Below are 25545 nucleotides of genomic sequence, written 5' to 3'. Positions count from 1 at the left end.
TGATTGTTAGAGAAATCCAAAAATATGACAAAAAGAAAGAAGAAACAACATGAATCTCCTTTCAGTCCTTTACCTGCCCTATGTAACTCTTTCTCATGAAGGCCTTTTCTGACAACAGATTGTTTGTTTTTACTTTCTCTGCAGTACTCTCTAGTTCTTCTACAGAATGTTCTCTGTAACTATCCAATCCCACCATAATCTCCACATAGTTATGCTTCATTCAGAACTGGAAAAGCGTGGTTTTATTGATTACTAGCTGTATTATTGCGTCTGGAACATGGCTGACACCCAAAATATATGTGTTGATTAAGGATTGAATATATAGTAAATTCTTGAAATTTATTCTTGATTAAATGTCAATATGTTATAAGGATAAGAACAGAATCACATTATGTATGGGAATGTAGAAACAAGAAAGTAAATGAATTCTCATGAGAAGACTTGGTAGGTATATGAAGGGATGTCTTATTAGAAGTCTTCATGAAAACTAGGCTGTCAACAAGCATAATATGATATAGAGAGATTGTTGAAATTAAAGTAAGTAAAGTTTGAAAAGTAGCTGACCTTAACAATCAGAATTCTAAAGTCAAAAATAACTGAAGAATTTGTGAATAGTTCATCTTCATAAAAAATCAGCTGTGTCATGGTATGCAATCACTGATAAGCAGATACTAGCCCCAGAAAGCTCTGAATACCTAAGAAACAATTCACAGATCTTATGAAGCCCAAAAAGAAAGAAGACAAAAATGGGATGCCTCAGTCCTTCTTAGAAGGAAGAACAAAACAATCATGGGAGGAAATACAAGGTCAAATAGAGGAGCAGGGATTGAAGAAAAGATAATTCAAAGACTGCCTCACCCAGGGATCCACCCCAAATGTAGCCACCAAACCCAAGCACTATTGCTGATGCCAAGAAGTACTTACTGGCAGGAACCATATAGAGCTCAGCCAGAATCTTACAGATAAAGCTGAGCATGCTTACAGTTAACCAGCAGACTGAACAGGGAACCCCAATGAAGGTGCTAAAGAAAGGACTGAAGGGGCGGAAAGGGGTTGCAACCACATGGGAAGAACAAGATTATCAACCAACCACACCCTACACAATTCCCATGGAATAAAACACCAACCATTGAGCACACATTGAGAGACCTGTGTCTTCAGTTGCATATGTAGTTGAAGATAGCAGTGTCTGGCATCAATGTGAGAAGAGGCCTTTGGTCCAGGAAAGGCACGTTTTTCCAGTGTAGGAAATGCCAAGGAAATGGGGTTAAGAGGATGATTATGAGTCAGTGCATCTTCATGAAGACAAGTGGAGGGGGAAGGGTGATGGGAGTGGGGTTGGCGAAAGGGGAAACAGTTCAAATGTAAATGCAGAGAGTATCTAATAAAGTAGATAAATAAATTACATGGATATCTCTTGTAAAAAAGATAGGACTCTAAGGATAGGGTTTTTAGAAGAAAAAACTAATAAAGTTGTTTTTGAGAAGTAATAAAAAAAGAAAAATTCAGGTGTATTGTACTATTATGAAAGCTGTATTAATGTGAAAAATCTTTTGAAAACCAAAGAAAAGTTGACTTAGTGTTGCATTTTCTAAATTCTGAAGCAATCCATTCTTTATAATATAATGAGTTTAATAATATAATTGTTTGATATAATGAGTTATATTAAAGACATGATTCTTTCCTCCACATTAAGTTGTCAAAACCAACAAGATTGTACAAGGAGAAAAGAAATGAGGCATGAGATTTTCAAAATCTACCAGTCCAGCAACATACTTTCTAGAAAATTCAGGCGGCATCTGTAAAGAGAGAAACGGACCCAGAAAAAATATGGAAAAGAATTGCTATAGGCAGCCTCATTCTGCATGTCACCTCTTGAGAACTTCTTCTTGAGAGATCTTCATTCATACTTAAAATTTTAATGACAAAATCATGGAACTGTGTTAATGCCCTGTGCATAAAGGTAATACTAAGTGGACTCAACAGCTTATATTTGTATATTTATTTGTATATAACAATGTTTAACATAATATGTGCAAAAATAGTAATTAAAGAAAGGTGCTGGGAACTGAGGGAGAGCTGGGGGTCTCTGGAGAGTTTGAAAGAAAAAAAAAACAGAAGACAAAAGTCGCATAAACACATTACACATGCATTACACATGAAATTCTAAAAAATAGACTTCAGAAACATGAGTAACAAAAGAAAGACAAAAAGAAAAAACATTGAGACATGTTTTATCACATTTTCTCTAGTCTTGAGAGAAAATGTATTCTCTAATAACAGAGTTGATCCTCCTTCAAAATAAATGTAGAGACCTAAATGGGAGCAGCCACTGAGGTCTCAGACTGTCAGTGTCTAAGGGAAACCTGATAGCTTGATAATCAAGGTTACTTATTTCAACTTAGGGAAGATTTTCCTTACCAAGCCATGCAAAACTCAATAGAAGAGTACCAGTAAATACATCTTTGACAGACAGGCTTGTGTTTTAGCTCAGTGATATTACCCAATATGTTCAAGGACAGAATACTTTAACAATTTTATAGTGCATTCATTATTATCTAGTGTATGGAGAGTAGACTGCAGACCAGGAATGGATTAATGTCAGTTTAATTTTTGTATTTATGGGATGATAAGGAGCTATACTTTAAAAAAACTTATATCTTTAAGTTGTTGTACTTTTTTATTTATTTGTTATAATTATTAATATTTTGGTTTTGCTTAGTGGTATTTTTGTTTGGTTGCTTAGTTGCTTTTCAGGACCTGCCATTTCTGTTTAACAGCTTTCACCATCCTGAAACTTGTTCTGTAGATCAGGCTGAACTTGAATTTAGAGATTTTTTTCTCCATCTGCCTGCCATGTGCTGAAATTAAAGGTATGTGCCACCATGGCCTGACTACTCTGCTGAAATATCAGAATAATTTGGAAGAAATAATACAAGTGGCAACACACACATGTAGACACAAATAAAAATGGGAAACACAGTGAATGCTTTTCATTATCAGCAAGTATATGGGATTGGGAAGGATTAGATTACTTTTGTTCTTCAACATGAGTTACAAAGAGTAAATGTAACAGTTATAATTTAGAAAAAGTAAGAATACCACTTCCAGTGTTAAATTTTCAAATCACGAGTAACATAATAAGTTTCAGTAAAACTGCTCTAAAGGAGAGAGAGCCAAGAAAAAGCAGCAGTAACAAAGAGAGGAGGAGTAGGAGTAACAAAGTAAGAAAACTGAAGTAAAAGAGAGAGGTTGAAGGAGAAATACAACACTGCAGCAAAGGCAACAATGTGTTTAGATTTTTTAAAGACTTTTGTCATTCATAAATAGCTTTATTTTTTTTAAAGATCAAATAAACAACACAATAAATTGAGCAGAATCTACTGAAAATCTACCAGCTCGAAAAGAGCACATAAACAGTTTATCTACTTTAAATTAACTTTTGAATAATATTTAAATAGTGAATGGATTAAATCAATAGATCTTACTTCAAGACTTACATGACCAGATTCACATTGCAGCCAAGTTGATACCAAATTCACCAACTTCAGGTAGAAGTGCTGTTAACAGGATCTGCAGTAACTGTTCCAAGGATGTCAAACTGCGGCTCAAGTTCATACTGTAGTTTAAAATCTTCCTCCATGACCAAGAGGTCTTAGGGATATCAGATCACACACAATGTGTACTTCTCACATGATATATGGGCATAAAAAGTTCACCTGCAAGGGACCCCTTGAGACTCCAGAATTTCTCCCTTCAGTTCCCCAACTTGCAAAATGGTATAACTTTTAACTACTTAATTTCTAATTACTTTGTTCCCACTCATCCCACAAGAATATCTGAGCCAGTCTGAATTCCCTATCGTGTTTTCTAGGGCTTTAATATTCTCTCATGATTGGGCCATCTTTAAAGCAAAACATTTTCTTGCTCATAATGAAGTCAACCACTAAGGACTTTGACTTACTAAGGATCTAGAAAGCCATCTTATTTATTTTGATTGTGTGTTCTAATATGTTTCATGTTTGTATTGCTTTCCCCCATTAAACCAAGTCTTATTTATTTATATTATACTAATTACATAGTCAAATAACTAACTCTCAATCTTCAGAAATTCAGAAAACCAGCAAACTTTCTTTTAAAATGATGTTCTCATTAAAATAGAATCACATCACTTCCTCCTCATTTTCCTTCCCCCAGTTACCATTGCCTAAACCCCTTCTATGATCCCTCCACTCTCACATTGATAGCCTTTCATTAGAACTGGCAAGATTTCTAAGAATTAATCTTCAACTGCTTTCAGTGGAGAATTAGAAGATTTACAACAAAAATACAAATTCAGATAAAAATTCACTATTGACGTCATTGCAAGAATTATATTCTGTGCTTAACTGGAGACATAAGCAGTCATGGAGTTATGCTTTCACTTATAGTGTGCCTTTGTAAGTTGCTGATGGTGTGTGTAAACAATGTCAAAATAATAATGCTGCCCAAATAGTTGGTTTCTTATTTACACCTTTTATTGAATATAGTGCACACACACACAAACACACACAAACACACACACACACACACACACACACACACACATACACACACATGCACAGGATGTAAATATGTACATACAGAAGGACGAGAAAGTACAGAAGGTAGGGATTCAGGGGCAGTGATAAGTGTATGTGTATGGTATCAGCTAAAAGTGGCTAAATTATGCAGAGATGACAAACACAGATACAGCATTCAGTGTTTTTAAATGTATTATGATCCTACTTACCTGTAGAGGGTAAGAATATTAAGCCTCACTAAGCAAAAATCATAAAAGTGTTTATCCGCTGTTGAAAGAGAAATAAAATGCAAATATATGATCAGACAGCAAAACCTTCATTTATGAGAAGAACGTATTCCAGAAATCAATAAACAATATAATTTTTATGGATACACTCAGTGACTTAACAATGTATACATATCTGCATACCTTGACTGTGGCTAAATTTTGATTGAGCACTAACCCCTATTTTAGGAAAAGGACAACATTTAATTGGGGCTGGCTTACAGGTTCAGAGACTCAGGCGATTATCATCGAGGTTGCTAGGAGAAGACTGGCTCCCACATTGTTAGGAGGAGGGTCTCAAAGTCCATCCCCACAGTGGCATACATGCTTCAACAAGCCCATACCTATTTCAACAAGGCCACACCTCCTAATTTTCTTTCTCAGTTTTCAGTCTTCTCTCAATTTCAGACAATGCATTCTATCTCTAGCACAATAATTACCTCTAGGATTGTATTTAATTGTGTATGTATGTGTATATGTACATATATATACATATATATGCATGTGTATTGTGTGTACATGAATTTGCATATAAGTGGAGACAAGAATTTGATATCTTAAATCTTCCTCAATTGTTTATTTTGTCTTTAGTGTCATTTTTCTTTTTAATGCATTGATCTAAGTAATTATGCCGACAAGTCTGCCAAACCTGAGTCTGACCCTCTGGGATCCATAAGGTAGAAAGAGTAAACCAACTTCTGTAAGTTGGCTTCTGACCTCCACACACATTCCACACTACACAATACCACCCCATGTACACACACATAGCTCACACACCCACATAATACATGCATACATATACACATGAACACTAATCACTTTTTTATACTTCAGTTTACTTTAGTTTTTATCATTTTTATTAAATATTATCTATGTTTACATCACAAATGTAATCTTCTTTCCCCCAACTCCCATCCACCTTCCTCTTCCCCTTGCTTCCACGAAGATGCTCCCATTCCCAACCACCCACTGCTACTTAAGTGCCTTTGCTAGTCACTTTTTTTAATTTACACTTTAGATTTTCTTCCCCACCAAACCCTCCCCACCAGACCTCAAAACTCCCTGGGCTGCGAGTCCCTTGAGGGTTAGGTGCATCTTCTCTCACTGAACCCAGACTCAGAAGTCCTCTCCTGTATATGTGTCAGGATCCTTCTATCAGCTGGTATATGCTGCCTGGTTGGTGATCCAGTAACTGAGAGATCTCAGGTGTCCAAGTTAATTGACACTGCTGGTTCTCCTACAGGGCCACCTCTTACAAACCAACATACCCAAATCCGGCCAGGAGAGAGCTCAAGAATCCTCTTGCTCCTAAGCCCACATTTAAGACCCCATTTTTGCTCCAATAACTGTCCAGGAGGGACCCACCAGAAGTGCACAGGGTGTGGGAACCTCAGAACAACTTGGGGACAGATCCATTCTGCCTTGGTCTGAGCCCTGAAGCTGAGGCTGTATGGAAGCCCTCCATGCCCTAATTGCACCAAGAGAGAGCTAGTCTCCCATGAGTGCTCTCCTTCCTAAGATCACAGTCTCTAGAACCAACAGAAAGGACAAGCTCCATTCAGATACAGCAAAACCAACTAATACCAGAGATAACCAGAGGGCAAGAGACAAGCATATGGACCCAAGCAACAGAAACAAAGGCTTGTCATCATCAGAACCCAGTTCTCCCACCACACCAAGCCCTGGATACCCGAACACACTGAAAAAGCAAGATTTAGATTTAAAATCACATCTCATGATGATGATAGAGGACTTTAAGAAGGACATAAACAACTTCCTTAAAGAAATATGAGAGAACACATGTAAACAAATAGAATCCCTCAAAGAAGTAACACAAAAATCCCTTAAAATTATAGGAAAACACAACAAAACAGGTTAAGGAATTGAACAAAACTGTCCAGAAAAAAAAATAATAATAAAGCGAAACAATAAAGAAATCACAAAGAGACACAAACAGGGAGATAGAAAACCTAAGAAAGAAATCAGGGGTCATAGGTGGAAGCATCATCAACAGCATATAAGAGACAGAAGAGAGAATCTCAGTGGCAGAAGATAGCATAGAAAACATTGACATAATAGTCAAAGAAAATTCAAAATGCAAAAAGCTCCTAACACAAAACATCAAAGAAATCCAGGATAAAGTAAAAACACCAAACACCAGGATAAAGTAAAAATAATAGATATAGAAGAGAGAATAGATTCCCAAATTAAAGGGCCAGTAAATATCTTCAAGAAAATTATAGAAAAAAAAAAGTTTACTAACCTAAAGCAAAACATGCCCATAAACGTGCAGAAAAGCTTACAGAACACCAAACAGATTGGGTCAGAAAAGAAATTCTACCTATCACGTAATAGTCAAAACATCAAATGCACAACACAAGGAAAGAATATTAAAAGCAGTAAGGGAAAAAAGTTAAAGTAACAAAGGCAGACATATCCAAATTACACCAGACTTCTCAACAGAGATTATGAAAGCTCAAAGCTTTTATGTCCATAGCAAAAACTGATGTATGCATGGAAGAAACAGTCTTGGTTTTCTATTTTAAAATGAAGTTGAAAGAAAAAAAATTTTTAAAAATGTGAAAAGGGAAGCTTATAAACTTGTTGGTATAATAAACACATTCCTTTGAGAAATACTTCATGTCATTTGCATAGTTTTTATTATTATTTTTTCACACTCCAGAGTTTATTCCTCTCCTGATCCCTCCTCTTACTGCTCCACATCCAAATCCCCTTTCTGCCTCCAATCCCTGTCTCCACGAGGATATGCCAACGCACCAAATGCATCTTCTCTGACTAAACACAAACCAGAGAGGCCTCTGCTGCATATGAGTTGGGGGCCTCATATGAGCTGGTGTATGATGGTGGTGATTTAGTGTCTGAGAGATCTCTGGGTTCTAGGTTAATTGACACTGCTGGTCCTCCGTGCTATTTCCAGCTTTTCTCTAATTCAACCACAGGTTTCCGCAGCACTGTTCATCGGTTGGGTGCAAATATCTAGCAGCATCTGACTTTTTCAGCTGCTTGTTGGATCTTTGAGACGGCAACCATGATACATCCCTTTTTGTAAACGCTCTGTAGTTTTAGTAATAAGTCAGGCCTTGGTGCCTCCCATTGGGCTGGTTCCCACTTTGGCCTGTCATTGGTTCTTTTATTCCTTAGGATGTTTTCCATTTCCATCCCTGCAGTTCTTTTGTATGGGAGAAATTATTGGTCAGTTTTGACTGTGGGATAGTAACTCCAATTTGATGCCCTGTCTTTCTACTGGAGATGAAAGTTTCTACAAGTTTCTTCTCCCCACTCTAGTGCATTTCATCTAGGGTTCCTCCTTTTAAGTCCTGGGAGGAACTTATTTTAGCATTGTCTTGCCTCTTTTAGATATTGAACTTTATGATCTATGTGGAAGTGCCCTCGATTACTCCTTTCTTGAAGCCTTTCATCTGTTTTCTTTCTTTCTCACCTGTGCTTCTGGAGTTAATTTAAAAAAAAAAAACTCACTACCAAATACACTGCCAATGATTTTCTTAGAGGGTGGGAAGATTGCTGAAAAGTAGTAGCTCTAACAGAGTACTTGAGTTTGTTTCCAATCACCCACATTGTATCTCATAACACCACCCTAACCCCAGCTCTGACATACATACAGCCCATAACTGTGCAATACTCCGCAAGTTCATTAACACAAAGAATGAGGACTATTAAAAATCCTATGTTCATTCCAAGGATCCAAGTGGGCACAAATAAGAGTGGGACAGAAAGATGTTCCTAGACAGCATCTATACTACAACAATAGAAACAGAAAATAAATATGGACATCTCAGCTATGATAGGCCACAGAATATTCAACTCCCATTCCCTACTGGAGTATTTGTTGTAAAAAATCATAGGCAAAAGGAAAATACTGACCATGTGTTTATAGCACATCTTAATAATCTATTCAACTAATATAATTATACATTGGAGAAAAACAACTTTTCACAATACTGAAACTATGGAGACTAGGTGCCCATGATCCACTGAATAAATAAAGAAAATATGGTATTTGTATACCTTGGGGTGTTATTTGGTGATGAGAATACAGTTGCATTATTTCATGGAAACTGTGTGCAACTTAAGATCATCATATTATGTGAAACTAACTAGACCCAGAAAGACTAAATAGCAACGTTTTTCTCAGTTGTGAATTTAAGACTTTCTATACATTGTGTGTGGAGTGTGTGTGTGGGAAAAAAAGGAGAGAGAGAGAGAGAGAGAGAGAGAGAGAGAGAGAGAGAGAGAGAGAGAGAATCATGAATCATGAAAATGTTTTTTAGACTGTAGAAAGTAGACTAGTAGGAGTAGGCAAAGTAGTAGAAAGTATGAGGAAGCTATGAAAGATTAGTTTAGGTCAAATACATAGTTCAGTCAAAAACATGATATACTTTAATGAGATGTATATGATTTATCTTTAAATAATTAATACTTAAATAAATATTAATTAAAATATTAAAAATAAAGATACTTCAAGAAGATCGAATGAAAACAAAAATTATAGTACTCAACTCAACAGAGTGTAATGATGATTTTTAAAAAAGATATACAAAGAAACAGAGCTTATTGTTGGGCAGGTTAGGTAATATGGCTCCATTTTATGATTCCACCTGGGGGAATGACAAAAGGGAATTACTGCTCAGTTTATTAGAAAGACTCTCGCATCTTGAGACATCATTACTAACCACTTGCCCCAGAACTTGTGTACACACACACACACACACACACACACACACACACACACACTTTGTTAATATCTCCAGAGGTATATTAAAGGCTTCTTTTAAGCCAGATATCTGCATTTTAAAGCTGAATACACAAGTGTTACATGACTCACTGAAAAAGAACAATCTTGGTAAGTCTTCGCAAAATATGGTTAAAATTTAGAATTGAGTAAAGATTTGGGATAGACACAGAACTTTCAAAGAATAAAAGTATAAATAGAAAGAAATACAAGAGCAAAGAAAAATGCATTCATGGGTGAAAATGCATAAAGTTTATACCAGAGTAGTGCACATGATGTCATGTATTAATAGAGTAGAGCAAGACTAAGGGAGAAGACATTGGAAGGCATTAGAAAAAATCATTTATCATTCAATTATGGGCACCACTGTTTATTCATCTACCTGAAACAGAAACTCAGGACATGATATTACTTTCCTGTGTTGAGTAAGCGAGAGTAGAATAAGGATCTAATTCTGCTTCATGGTCTAATGTCACTACGTATCCTGTCATTTTACTTAATTTTCCTATACTTTTGGTCTTTTTAGTGACCTAATAAATGATACACAGAGAAAAAAAAGCCACAATAGTTAAAGGACGGAGCAGTTCATTTTAGCTCTTTATATTTAAAGGGACTTCACGGTTCTTTGGCATATGTAGAGAAACAAAATATGCATTAGCTATTTGGTCTCTCTTAATTCTTCATATTTCAGAGAAGTTAAGGTAAGTTTAAATCTAGTTGTTAGACTTTATAGTTAAGTACAAGATGAGAAAATGAGACAGGAGATCAAAAACCCAGAGGCAGCAGCAGCAACAGGTACTCTGGAAACTGAGTTTGCAGGACTATAATAAAGAACTTGATCGGCACAGAGAGTGAAGCTCCTCAATACTCTGATGTAGTCTTCTTATATTCGTTCAAAGTAAGGACTGGAAATAGCATGCCATTCTGTAGAGTGCAGCCAGGCCACATTGTATGAGCACTTGAAAGAATTAATAAAATATACATACTTAAAGAAAACTCATCCAAGAACTGTGGAGAACATTTTGATCAAGTGGCATCAGTTAACATGAATAGTAACAAAATAAAGCCATGTTGGCCATAGAGCTAGCAAGCAGTCATGCTCATGGAAGAGGCCACAACAAAAATGCCCAGGTAGGCTTCCTTGGATGGTCATAGGCCTCCGTGCACATTGTCACACAATGTCAGGGTAGTGCATGCCAGCTGCGTGAAATGACAGTGGATGCCTCACACCTGTATACCTCACAGGCTTTCCTAAGCATGTTCTGTGTCTAACTGTAATCCTCAGCTTTTCCTGTGAGAACCTGTATGCATGGGTCTAATAGCTTTCAGTGATTTCTGTGAGTCAATCTAGTCAGTTCTTGAGCTAAAGGTAGTTTGGAAGAGTTGAGACTGAAAATGTGTGAAGTGAAAAAGGACATGAGATCTGTGACCTAATACCCTGCCCTGTAGCTCCAGGGCATATTATTATACTTATTATGACTCTATTTTTTAAAACTTCGAAATATAGTAATCTACTCACGCAGATTTATTTTCCTTTAAGGAAATTGTATGTAATCTATTCTTCAGACCTATCCCCCCTCCCCGCCTATACTGCTTGCATTAACAAATTTACAAAGACAGAATTAGACTGTGCTACATCTTTAATGTCAAATGTTTAGAAGTTTTAACCCTTTTGTTTATTGGCTTGAGAAATAGGTGGAATTGGTTTAAGTTATTAAAAACTTCTCCATGAGACCAGATGTAGGAAAATTTTTGTCAGCAAATTATATCTATATTATACAACATAGGTAATAATGATAGGTGTGATGTTGTTCAGTAGTAAATATAAAACTAATGATATCTATTGTTATTATAGGTCTCATCAATTGTTTATAATCTCCTCCTCATGTACAGCTCTTGAAAACAGGGGAGTTCACATTCTTCCTTAATCTGAACAGTAATTCTTAAAGAGCAGCCTAGCTTGCGTCTGACAACTCAGCTTCTTATACTTAGAGTGTATGTGAACATTATCGCTAAGATTATTTACTCAGAGCTAAAAAAAAAAAAGGGGGAAAGAGTCAAAGGAACTGGGGAAAATGTATTTTTAATATCAACACTTTGTTTGGAGACTCTTTAAATTTTTATCTATTTCAATTGAGCCTGAATGAACTGCCCCATAGAAACTGGTTATTGCCTTTAAACCATGCCCAGCATAAACCTGCAACAGAATGCCCTCAGCAATGTCACAGAGGCCCACCCTATTTCATTCCTGTTGCTGGGGATTCCAGGGCTGGAAGCTACACAGTTCTGGCTGGGTTTTCCCTTCTGTGTCGTGTATCTGATTGCTCTTGTTGGAAACATCATCATTCTGTTTGTTATATGGACTGACAGGACCCTTCACCAACCCATGTTCTACTTTCTGGCTATGCTGTCTGTGATTGACTTAAGTCTCTCTACAGCTACCATTCCCAAGATGTTGGGGATCTTCTGGTTCAGCCTCCAGGAGCTGTGCTTTGGGTGCTGTGTTGCTCAAGTCTTTTTTATTCATTTTTTCACAGTCATGGAGAGCATTGTACTCCTTGCCATGGGCTTTGATCGCTATGTGGCTATTTGCAACCCTCTCAGGTACACCACAATCCTCACCAACAGAATCATCGCTGTGATTGCTGTGCTCGTGGTTGTAAGAAGCCTTTGTATGATTGTTCCCATCATTTTTCTCCTCTTGAGGCTGCCTTACTGTGGACATAGGATCATCCCACATACCTACTGTGAGCACATGGGCGTGGCACGACTAGCCTGTGCCAGCATCAGAGCCAACGTCTACTTTGGTCTTGGGAATATTTCCATTTTGTTCCTGGATGTGCTTCTTATTATAGTTTCCTATGCTAGGATCCTCTATGCTGTCTTCCATCTTCCTTCTCAAGATGCTCGCCTGAAGGCTCTTAATACTTGTAGCTCCCATATCTGTGTCATATTAGCCTTCTTTGGCCCAGCTCTTTTCTCCTTCCTTACTCACCGCTTTGGTCACAACATCCCTCAGTATATCCATATCCTCCTGGCTAATCTCTATGTAGTCATCCCTCCCGCCCTCAACCCAGTCATTTATGGAATCAGGACCAAGCAGATCCAGCAGAGGGTGAAGAGTCTTTTTGTTTAAAAAGATTGATCATAACTGATGTCCATCTTACAGTGACTATAATATGTATGATACAGGAGGCTTCACAGATATAAATGACATAAAATCTAAAAATTTAAATCTAAAATGAGAATAATATAACATTGGATCAGAAAGCAGCACTATATTCTGAGGAATAAACAATAAAATAGCCCAGATTTTCAATTTTACCAAGTAAGAGAAGATCCTTCTACCTTCAAATTCCTGGCTGCTCTACACTCAGCAGAGGGAAACTGCATTTCTGCCTCGTGTGTGGTCACCAATGTTGAAAAAATAAAGTTAGCATGAAAGAAACATAGATTATTTGTATTATTTAAATGGGCTTAGAGTTCCAGCTCATGTAAGAGACAGGCTCTCAAACCACACTGTACAAAATGGAGTCTTATCAAACAAGTTATTCAGCAAATAGAAATCACAAGACAGGCAAATACATTCTGGGAGAGAAAAAAATCAAGGTAGAAACGGCAATGGTGATATCAGATGAATATAAAGCCAGCCAAGTATATACAAGGAATAATGACAAATAAGAAAAAGGGGCAGAAAAAATTATAGCTGGGAAGAAATGTAATCACCATATAACTCAGCAAATAACTTTGATGATTAATATTCATTATAGAAACTGTCAGCCACATAAGGCAAATTTAGAAATACAATAGGTTATTTTAGCTGGCAATAAAATAAATGAACAAAAAATAAATAATAGAGTGTATAAGAAGCCTAACCAAAAGGAAGACTTAATTTACACATGTGCAGCAGACCTTCTAACCCCACACCAAATACTTCTATTCTTCAGATCTTCAAAACCATTACAAAATGTGCAATATCATGGACAATTTCCAGGCTGAACCCTTCCCAGTGTGATTTCTGAATATGCACACTCACCCTCTCCTAATTTTATTTTACACACACCAGCTCTTCCCAGACTTTTTAAAAAATGAAAATAATATTGTCCTAAAATATTTATAAGCGATAATTTGTTCAATGACTGGGAGGATAAGTATTAAAAGAACATGAATGTACAATAAACTGTAAGTATAATAATAAAATAAATTAGTTAATTTTACTAATATTGAACATCAGGGTCTTACTGTGTAGCCCAGGCTGATTGCTAGCTAAAAAACTTTGTGCCTCTGTCTCCCTAGTGACTAGCATTCTTCAGATAGATACATAAAAATATATTGTACATATTATAATGTATATATTTATATATGCATTATATATTATAATGTGTGTGTTTATAATATATGTAATGTACACACACACCAATCTTTGCTGGTATTCATTACTATTAAAGGTATGGTGTATCTTCTATTGAAACTTGTCAGTATATGTTATTCAACAGAAAGTTTTAAGGAAGAGTGATTTAATTTGATGAAAGATCTTACTGTTAGAACTGTCAACTTCTAGGTCTCTTACAGGTAATAATATTTCTTTCATAAAAATGGTCAACTCAGGACTTCCAGTCCTGGTTGAATTACATTTAGGTAAGGTCACATAAATGAAGGGACAATAATGTGCACTAGGCAGTCAGGTGCAACTTAGCCACATGACAGAGAACAAGAATGCATGTTTGTGTTCTGGTTATTGAACTTGTTGAGTTTTACCAGAGAAATGTGTAAAACTTTTTTAACAGGTATTTATGAACTTCGAAAAAAGAGACAAGAACAAAAAAAGTTTTGTGGAATAATCATCAAGTCTTTCAGTATAAAAAATAAGAATAAGAAATAGCCAAAGTAGATAAGCTATACATCCCTGATTTTCACAACAAGCAGTCAATAATGCAGAATGACAAGTTGCTATAAAGATCTTAAGTAAAATATTTTTAAGCAAAGATAATGTCAAATTTGATTTTGAGAGCTACCATAGCATTCACCTTGCCCTGTTGCATAACACTCCTAATTATTTTCACTAATTTAACATATAAATATTTTCAAATTATGTTATTAGTGCAGTAAACTTCAGGGATAAGAATACGTGTTGATAGAAATAGTGAACATGATAATTAACACACACCACAGTTTGTGTAGCCATCAATTTGATTTTACATATATTATCTTCTTTAATATTCTTTACTCTGAAACTATCACTACATACATTTGATGGGTCAATATTTGAGGCAAAAATCTCTCTAAAATTTAAGATCATTATTTTATTTTGGACCTAATATTTTCTTCTGATCTCCTTTAAAAATGCATTGAAATGGGTAAGTTAGAAATAAAGTATTCAAGTATATATTATCACAAAGAAACTGAAGACCCAGCTATACCACTCTTGGGTATATACCCAAAAGCTGCCCCCCATACCACAAGGATACATAATCCACTATGTTCATAGCAGCCTTATTTGTAATATCCAGAAGCTGAAAACAACCCAGATGTTTCTCAACTGAAGAATGGATACAGATAATGTTGTTCATTTACAAGGTAGAATATTATCCAGCTATTAAAAATGAGGACATCTACTTCTCAATGAAATGAAGCATGCTCACTTGGACCCTTCACCTTGTTAACCCTCTTAAGTTCTGTGAATTGTATTAACATTCTGTACTTTTGGGGGGTAATATCCACTTGTTAGTGAATACATACTGCACATTTTCTTTTGGATAAGAGTTACCTCACTCAGGATGGTATTTTTTAGTTCCACCCATTCCCCTGAAAAATTTAGGATGTCCTTGTTCTTCATAGCTGAATAGTATTCCATTGTGCAAATGAACCATATTTTCTGTAACCATTTTTCCATTGTGGGAAATCTGAGTTGTTCTAACTTTTGGCTATCACAAATAAGACCACTGTGAACATAGTAGAGCATGTGCCCCTGTGGCATAGTAGGGCATCTTTTGTGTATATGCCCAGTAGTGGTATAGATGATAGATTTATTTCCAATTTTCTGAGAAATCTCCAGATTGATTTACAGAAGGGACAGGGAGAGGGGAAGAAGAACATGATCAGGTATTGGTGGGAACAGGACTGAAACCCTGAGGGCCTGCAGAATGAATGGAAATATGCAACCTTGGAGGTTGGGAGGTGGGAGGACTCTCTAAAAAGAACCAGAGATCTAGGAGGTGACAGTCTCTCAAGTCTCAAATGGAGGAACCTTAGATGAGATGCCCAACAATAGAGAAAAGTAGAGTCAACCTCCAGTAGAAGGACAGACATAAAGTGTAGGGATGGAGTTACCATCCACAGTCAAAAACTCTGACACATAAATGTTCCTGTCTAAAAGAACTTCAGTGTTAAAAATGGAGAAAATACTGGGGGAAAGCAGGTCCAGTGACAAACCCAAACTGGTGTCCAGCTCAAGGGGAGGCTCCAAGGCCTGACCCTATTACTGCTGCTATGTTGTGCTTACAGACAGGAGCCTAGCATGGCTTTTCTCTAAGAGAACCAACAAATATCTGAATGAGTCAGACACAGATACTTAAACCCAACAAATGAATAGAAGCTAGGAACTCCTGTGGTTGAATTAGAAAAAAGCTGGAAGAATTTGAAGAGAAGGGCAACCTCGTAGGAAGATCAGCAGTCTCAACTAACCCGGATCCCCCAAAACCTCTCAGACACTAAGCCACCAACCAAGAAGTATACAGTAGCAGTATATTAGGCCCCTCACACATATATATCAGAGAGCTGCCTGGTCTGGCCTCAGTGAGAGAAGATGCACCTAACCCTTGAGGCCCCAGGGAGTGGAGAGGTCTGTTGGGATGGGGGTGAGAACAGACATCTTTTTGGAGACGTGGGTGGAGGAATGGGATAAGAAACTTTTGGTGGGCAGACCAAGAGGGGGTAAGTACTGGGCTGTAAAAATAAGATGAAAGATAGTTTTTTTTTTTAAAAAAAAATGAGGACATTATGAATTTTGCAGGCAAATGAATGGAACTAGAAAATATCATCCTGAATCAGATTACTCAAACCCAAAAGGACATGCATGGTATATACTCTATCTGATTCTATTGTTCCTGCTTATTATATACTCAGTCCTTCAAAACTGAAAATCTGACTATTGTGGATAACTCTCCATGTGAAACAGAAGTCATAAAAGGAATAAAGTGTCCAGCATATTTTAAAGAAAAGAAACAACAAAAAGATACATTGGTAAATATTTAAAGAATAAAAATGATGCAATAATTTTCACAATAGGATCAGAATGGGAGATAGAAGATTATAGAGCACTGGGCTGTTCTCAGAACTACCACTTATTCTGGGGTTTATGTACCCCAGCAGTATCTGAGTAATTCTTCTATCCAAGACACTGTGCTATGTGAACAAAGGAACAATGTTAAATGAAATATTACATTAATATCAGCACACACTGAGAATGGCAGGCTACCCGAAACCAAAAAAAAAAAAAAAAAAAAAAAAAAAAAAAAAAAAAAGGAGAGTGTGCAGGCTGTGACGATGGCATGAAACTACAAAAAGCACAAAGGTCACATGGAGGACTGTCATGGAGGACTGTCCCTGAGGAAGAACTAAAGGAACGTGGAGATAACTGGTGATGATTTTATATGCAAGACCTTTGATCCCAAAAGACAGTGATGTGAGGTCTAAAAATCACGTTACAACAAACTGTCTAAAGAATTATTTGTTACTGAGTAAGAGCAATCTGTCACGGTAGCATTAGTGATTTACTATGTGAAGTTTACATTGTACAATATAGAAAATGGAGTGATAGGAAAAGTATTAAGCAGAGACTGGGTAGAGTTGGGTTTAATGTGGGAATATTGTGTGTAGATAAAATATCAAACTTGGACTCTGTCAGGGAATGATGTGAAACTAGGAACTAAACACATTGTCTATCAAAACAGAAGGATGAACAAAAACAACCCCCTATTCTCTTTTAGACCAGGAACATTATTTTCTCTGTGATAACAACTCAAAATACTCTGAACTTAGAAAATGAAAAGTAATATATTCTATTACCCCCCTAGTTGTTTTCTTTCTGCAACCAGAAAACCAGAGTCTATGGCATGTCCTTAGCAGACTATCAAACCTACTTCACCACACAGGAAGGGACACTGGAAAAATACTACCCATGTCCCACAAGAGGAAAATATTAGGATAAGTTTTCTTAGGAGACATGGAATTTTTACCACAACCTAACAAAACAGTAAATGTACCTTCCTATAAACTCCATCTCATGAATGCTAGGTACAGGCTGGGATGAGGACTCTCACTGGGTTGAAGGATGTTGATGGATTTATCTGTAATTCTGCACACTGTCAGAGATGAATGTATTTTAAAAATCTAATTTTTTGTTGTTTTTAAACCCTTAGCTGTGGCCATGCCCAAACTAAGCTAGCACTCACACATTTTAATAAAACAGAATAGAAAAGTTGTTGAAGAAAGTCATACTTTGGGGAGTTCTCTAATATATATTTAATGTCTTCTTTTACCCTTGGGAGACCCACTCATTACCACCTTCCCTTGGCGTATTTTCCTTCCTCGCCATTCACACTGCATCTTCTCCTCTGAGCAAAGGGATTATATCTGATACAATGTTTCTCCACTATGTTGTGGAAAGGAATAGAATATTAGACCCTTGAGCACAGGTTTATGCACAAAGGGTTCTGAAAACTGTTCAGGGATGCTGGGACACATTTAGAGTTCTTATAAGGTTTCTCTCCATGGTACTAGTGAGGCTGGAAACCCAGAGGCTTGAAAGGGCTATCTTTAAGAACCTAGACCACAATGCTATTCAGCTCCAGGTGAAGACTGGGAAATAAAGTATTCTTGACATCAGAATCCAAGCAGGATACAGAAGAGATAGGAAAGAAGAGGAAAAGCAGTCAAATATTCAGAAGCCTCTTTTTTAACCATTATCTTGAGAACCATTCTGTACACAGCAAAATGCAGCTCATTGGGATTGGTTCAGATAAGGTAAGGATTGCAGTATTCATGAAGATATTATACACTTGTTTCTGTGACTTTTTTTACCCTTCTTCCCTCTCTATCACACCTTATTTTTCCCCTCTACCATCTTGATCTCTCCCATTCCTGTATTGCTTATAAAAACACAGGTATACACATACTTCAGTAAAATTAAAATTATAAAGGCTAGAAAACCACCCATGGAGCAAAGCCATCTGTGAGGTTTGCTGTGCTTCTGCGGCAAATGAAAATTTCAGATTGATGATACATTTGGGTTATAATAAAGGTATGACTGGTGTCGGTATCCAGATACAATTTTATCAGTAATTTCACTTCACTATTGTCTGCTCCTGTCTACCTCATATTCCATCTCATTTTAAGCTCATTCCACCTATTTTCACCACATACATCCCACTACTTTGGAGAGCCATATCTAAAATTTGATGTAATGTCCCTGGTAAAACAGCCAAAATCTCCCTGTTATTCGAGCCCCCTTCATCTCTCTGTCTTGAAATGGCCTGAATTAACCTTCCCTCCCATAGAGTTTAGATTTTCTGATCCCATGAACCTGAAGAAAGCCAAAGAGGAAAGGATAAGAATGAGACAAGAGCCTGGTTCTCTTCAAGATGAGCATTACTGGATTATGTTAATATAAGTGGATATCTAGAGGAGTATGTGTGTGTGCGTGTGCGTGTGCGTGTGTGTGTGTGTGTGTGTGTGTGTGTGTGTGCCTAGTCTGATAGCAGCCATTCATTCTTCTGGAACAACACACTCATCTTCTAGACAGCAATGACCTCATTTTAAATAATGGTCTTTTCTTGGAATCTTGGATTAAACTAAAACAATAGGAAACATCTATGACATTTTTGGCTACTTTCTAAGCTGTTTCCCTCAGTTTCTTTAGTCTTGCTCATTCTGAAAATAAAAATATTAGTCGGATTTTAGTTGGACAATCCCCAATTTTATAGAAAAAGAAAATAATTTATAAAGTAAAGAAATTAATCAAAGTTCCTCAGCAAATAAATATCACAAGAATTTTAGTCACTTTAAGTCAAAGTAGTTTCAAGCTTAAAAACAGCCCACTTAGTGTTATGAAAGGGCCAGAACAAAAGAAACAATGCTGTAAAAAGAGATGGCATCATCGGTGACCACAACACTTGTGGATGCTATAAGGGAAAGTGCCCTATCATCAAATTTTACAAAGTGCTGTAGGACTGAGATGCTTGTCAGTGAGCCTATCAAAACCAAGATGGCCTCCAAAAATAACCAGCTTGTTAGCTGCATGTATCAGACCCTGCTGGCATCACATAGCTATAGCAGAAAGACAAGAGTCAGTATTCTGGGTAAATTTTTAAGAAGTAAATGTTTTGGTAGCTGTAAATGACACTGTGCAAGACTAGCCCCCTCTCACATTCACCTGGGACCACACCTTTGCTGGTAAGGTGTCCTGTTGTAAACAACCACCCTGAAGATGGTACTGATGGAGCCAAATTCCACAAGCAGCTCCCAGATTCTTAGGCTGCTATCTTCCCTTCAATACTGGCAAACATTGTCCTCTCCCTTCTACATGACCAACTGTGGAGTCCTTTATGGCTCGCTTTTTGCATAATAACATTGTTAATAAATCTGCCAGGACATTCCCTTGATGTGATAGCTACCCAACAAGCTAGAGAACAACAGGTGTGCAGAACTATATACTCTACTGTCTTTCTGGTCTCTCTATATCTGTCTGTCTGTCTGTCTATCTGTCTCCCCCCATATTGTTTGCATGTGTGTGTGTGTGTGTGTGTGTTACACATACATGCACAAGCATGCAAGCAAGCACACACACACATGCATGTACACAGAGAGAACTAATATCTTATATCTGGGTATTAGGAGTCTTAAATTGAATTAAAATTCTATTTATCAATACCCCAGTAGCAGATCTTCTGACAATAACAGGATAAAGAAGTTATTTCATCTTGGTTATTAGAGTTATGTAATTTCCTAGGAGCACAAAAAATTTTAAAGCTTTGTTGTTTTTGTAACCTAGCAAAATTTTAACTTTGGCGTATAAATATCTTTTAGATATTTATTATTTTCATACTTAAAGCTAGATACAATTTTAAGTTATAAATATTATGTGTATATAATGTTTATCCTATATAAGACAAATACACATGATTCATCTGAAAATAAAGATATGTTCTGAAAGATATACATAGTGGTTGGTTTGTTGTTGTTCTTGTTTGTCAATGTGATATAAATCTAGATGTATCTGGGAAGAAAAAATTATTTTTGTTGCTTCTGAGATTATAAGTAAATGTAATTGAACTATTCCCTCTTTCCCTTTTAACCTCCAAATCTTTCCTCAAACCACCATTTGATCTTTTTTTTTTAATTTATACTGAGAAACTGACTTTATAGGATAGGTCTGTAGACAAGTCTGTGGGATGTTGCATTAATTAATACTTAATATGGTAAGACCTGGCTTACTGTAGGTGGTAACACCCCTGGCCAGTTGATCATGGGTTATAAAAGAAAGCAGGTTAAGCAAACCATAAGGAGAAAACCAATAAACAACACCCCCTATGACTTTTACTTCATTCAGTTCATGGCCTCAGATGCCTGCCTTGAGTTCTTGCCAGGACCTTCTTCAGCAGCAAAGTATGACCTGAGATTTGTAAATTAAAATAAAATCTTCTTCCCCATCTTGCTTTTGGTTATATATATATATATATGGTGTGTTTTATTACAGCAATCAAAACACTAAAAGAGGTATGAGAGTATCGTCAAATAACTAGGAGGCTAGAAATAGTTTTGAAAATAACTCAGCTCCATAAGATGATATAGAACTAAAAATTAGTAGTGTTGTAGGGAGTAACCAGACTTTCAGAGCAACAGAGTTAGAATAAGAAAAATTCTAGGACATAACATTTCATTGAGTTTTATTATGTCAAGTTGAGTATAATGAACCAATGAATGAACCCCTAGATTTTTAACAAATCAAAACAGTGTTGAAAGTACATCTCATAGAATTTATGGTTTTTTAATAGTAGACCACACTTTGAGGAACAGTGAACATGCTGTAGCAGTACTCAAAGTGATTAATGAAAAGAACACCAGAACATGTGAGTATGTAACATAAGAAGGAATGTTTCAGGTTTTTTTCAGTGATCTCCTGAGTTAGAAGAAAGTGAGCAGTATTGACTACAATAGGTCTCAGAAGTAATATTGCTCAATTATATTTGAAAAAAATCTCATCTTCATATTTATGCTACTTTATTCACCTCATGGATGGATTTTTTTCCAGCTGCCAGGACCTTGATAAAAGAAGAGCTCAATGAGAGGATAGTCTCCCTTAACAAGAATCATCAGACACTTGCTAGGAGAATGCCTTCTATCAACAACACCCAGTTCCATCCCTCTTTCTTTATACTGCTAGGCATTCCAGGACTGGAAGTTTTCCATATATGGATTGCTTTCCCATTCTTTTTTGTGTATCTGACTTCCCTCATGGGAAACATCACCATTCTCTTTGTGATCAAGACTGAACACAGCCTCCACCAGCCCATGTTCTACTTTCTAGCCACATTGTCGATGATTGATCTGTGTCTATCTACATCCACCATCCCCAAAATGTTGGGCATCTTCTGGTTCAATCTCCAGGAGATTAGTTTTGGGGGCTGCCTTGTTCAGATGTTCTTTATCCACTTGTTTACAGGCATGGAAACTGTTTTGCTAGTGGTCATGGCATATGACCGCTTTGTTGCCATCTGCAAACCTCTCCAGTACACCACGATTCTCACCAATAAAACCATCAGCCTTCTCCTCTCAGTTGTTATTGGAAGAAATTTAATTCTTGTGACTCCATTTGTGTTTCTCATTCTGAGACTGCCTTTCTGTGGGCACCACATCATGCCTCACACATACTGTGAGCACATGGGTCTTGCCCGACTAGCTTGTGCACCCATCAAGATCAACATCATCTATGGACTCGTGGTGATTTCCCATATCCTTGTGGACATGATCCTAATTGCCTCTTCCTATGTGCTTATCCTTCGAGCTGTTTTCCAAATTCCCTCTCAAGATGCCCGACTGAAGGCTCTCAACACTTGTGGCTCCCATGTTTGTATAATGCTGTGTTTTTACACACCAGCCTTGTTTTCCTTCATGACTCACCGCTTTGGCCAAAACATTCCTCACTATATCCACATTCTTTTAGCTAATCTATATGTAGTTGTCCCACCTGCTTTGAACCCTGTTATTTATGGAGTCAGGACTAAGCAGATCCGAGAGAAAATTATAAAAATATTTGTGCAAAAAGAGTAAGTAATTCTATGTAGTGTTTGTATAAATGTATCCATATATGGCTCAAAGAATAATAATCAGAGCTCTCTTGAAACTCTTTATAATTTCAGGTGTGGTTTCCATGCCTAGCACATTGATTCAAATGCTTGAGTATTAATAGCTAAGAAAAACATAATTCTACCCAGTCTTCCCACATCCCTCTATATTTCTGGACAAAGTTTAGAAAGTTGTGGACATAGTGCTAAAGGTGGCAATGTCCTTTAAATAGAATCACTTTTAGTAAAGACAGAAACCTCTTTTCATTTCTCCACACATCTTCTCTTTAAGTAAGTTTAAATATTGAAGGACATTGTGAACTAACAATGTTTTACAAAGGCAAGGCTTAGCCCTTGCCTTAACAGGTAGTAGTACTTAAAACAGAACATTTAGAGCCTTACTATCCTTTACAATAAGCCCAGACTTTTCCTTCATCTCTAAAATCATTGATGCTCTTTGATTAAGTTCTCTACATCTTATCTTTATAGTCATCACTGCTCCCCATTCTTTCCCTCTTTATTCTTTCTCCAATAAACTGGGTCTTAATGGATTTAACAAACTGCCATATGAATGTTAGGAAAATGTGGTACTCTTTTTCAGTTTGATAAAAAGTCATTCTAGGTGTGAGTAATTCAATCTGATTCTGTGCATCATTTGCCTTCATGTACATAGTACTTCATAAAATTTAGAGGAAAGAATAAGATCAATTCTATGGCACAAGCTTTTTTTTTTTAAAAAAAAAAAAAAAAACTCTGTAAAATCTCTAAATGCTATGAATTTTGAATATTTTCTCATATTCAAAAAATCCCAATGTGGATGAAGAATGAGGTTTTGTTTAAATTGCCACTGAAATAAAGTTTATGATTTGCTAGAATATTCTTGCTTTAAAGTCAACAGATAAGCCCTGAAAGTCTTCTGTTCAGAAATGTTGTGTAGGTCTACATGTTAATAAAAAATTATTCAAATTGTTAGATGACTAGGAAATATCGGTACAAAAAGCCAAGCAAAGAAGATAGTAAAAGGTAGCTTCTGTTTATCTCTGAGCACCTAGGCAACTTTCATTCTGATTAACATAAGCTATACCCCATTTCTACCTGGTGTGGCAACCTGCAGAGTTTCCTGGTTTGTTTGCATTAATTGAATGTGTGTTTTCAGTCCCTGTCTGTGCACCTAGAAATTATTTACTCCAAATTGCCAGTGAAAAAATAAAATTCATCAAAACCTGCTCTATCACCCTAATCTTACAAATAAAATGACTGTGGTCAAAATAAACAGATACTTATGTCCAAAGACTGTACCAAATAGACCCATCTTTAGCATCATTTTCACGTGGCAAGAAGACAGATTATCGTTATCAGAAATGATTAGCTCATATTGGGTAGAATGTGAGGCTTGGGAAGACAAGTATTAGGTATTTCTCACATGTAAAATGTAGGGGTGGCCATCATCACGATAAAAGAATGATTATAAGGAAGGTACAGCAACTGGGTGTATACAAGGATAATGGAGGTGTAAATATTCTCAATGTGTCATGTGCATTTATGAAATAAAACCTACTCCTGTGGACAATTAGCATACTCTGAATCAAAACTGTGAAACAAAACGCCTTCCCTCTATAATTGACAGTTTGTTATTAAACTGTGTTTGCCATTTTTATAAACTCATCAACTCTCTGCCCTATACTTTTAATCTCCAAAAAAATCAAGGATGTCTGAACCTTGTAGCTATGCAAGTAAATATATACATACATACATACATATATACATACATACATACAAATATATATATATATACATATATATATATATATATATATATATATATACATATATACATTAGAGGTAGGGTGATAGCTTGGGGACCCGTCGCTGTTTATGCAAAAATGTAGTTGATTTGACCGTTAAGTATCCATACAGTTCAAATGGAAAACAAGGTTTTTTGTTTAATTATCTTATATTTATCAAGAGTCAAATTATTGTATTGTTGAACCTGTAACATAAGTTCATGTAGATTGCATCTAAAATCATTGATTTGGCAAATGCATATTGCTGACATCTAGTGGTCAGAGTAAATACATATCTTGATAAAATAGTTTTTCATGGGCTATCTTTAGTAATTTAGTTTATTTATGTCTTAATGTATTAACTCACTGCATTCTAAGAAATGCCATGTGGACTGTATACTGTCATTTTATCACTCATGAAAAATCTATAAGAAAACTAGTAAATCCTCTTGCACTCTCTCTCTCTCTTGTTCTCTCTCTTGGTTTCCCACCCTTACCCCTCTTCTTCCCTTTCTCTTGCCCCTCCTCCCTCCAAGTCCTCATAGCCAGCCTCTACTCCTCTACTCCTCTATTCCTCTCTTCTCTCTCTCTCTCTCTGCCTCTACTACCCTCTTAACTACTCCATTACCTGAATAATCTCTATTCCAGACTATAAGAAAGAAATAAAGAGAGAGAGAGAGAGAGAGAGAGAGAGAGAGAGAGAGAGAGAGAGAGAGAGAGAGAGAGAGAGACCTAGTAAGTCCTAAACATATGAGAAAGCCATTTGGTTATTTAATTACAGGAAATGGATTTAAATTGCCTGACTCCAAAATATTAACT

At 36.5% G+C, this 25545-nt stretch overlaps 2 protein-coding genes across 2 annotated transcripts; both read left to right on the top strand.

The window, feature by feature from the left end:
* Positions 1 to 11781: 11781 nt before the first annotated feature.
* LOC308418038 (olfactory receptor 52E8-like) lies at positions 11782 to 12735 on the top strand (the record flags this gene model as incomplete). Its single annotated transcript, XM_080913375.1, has 1 exon — positions 11782 to 12735. One exon carries the CDS (start codon positions 11782 to 11784, stop codon positions 12733 to 12735), a length of 954 nt encoding a protein of 317 aa, XP_080769501.1.
* Positions 12736 to 21989: 9254 nt separating this feature from the next.
* On the top strand, positions 21990 to 22928 carry LOC308418093 (olfactory receptor 52E4; the record flags this gene model as incomplete). The annotated part of the gene is made up of 1 exon (XM_080913422.1): positions 21990 to 22928. The coding sequence occupies one exon, from the start codon at positions 21990 to 21992 to the stop codon at positions 22926 to 22928; it is 939 nt and encodes a 312-aa protein (XP_080769548.1).
* Between the last annotated feature and the right edge of the window lie 2617 nt (positions 22929 to 25545).

This window comes from Micromys minutus (genome assembly GCF_963924665.1).
Source record: "Micromys minutus genome assembly, chromosome: 2".
In the NCBI taxonomy this organism is placed as follows: domain Eukaryota; kingdom Metazoa; phylum Chordata; class Mammalia; order Rodentia; family Muridae; genus Micromys; species Micromys minutus.
This window is presented reverse-complemented; position numbering and strand designations above follow the sequence as displayed.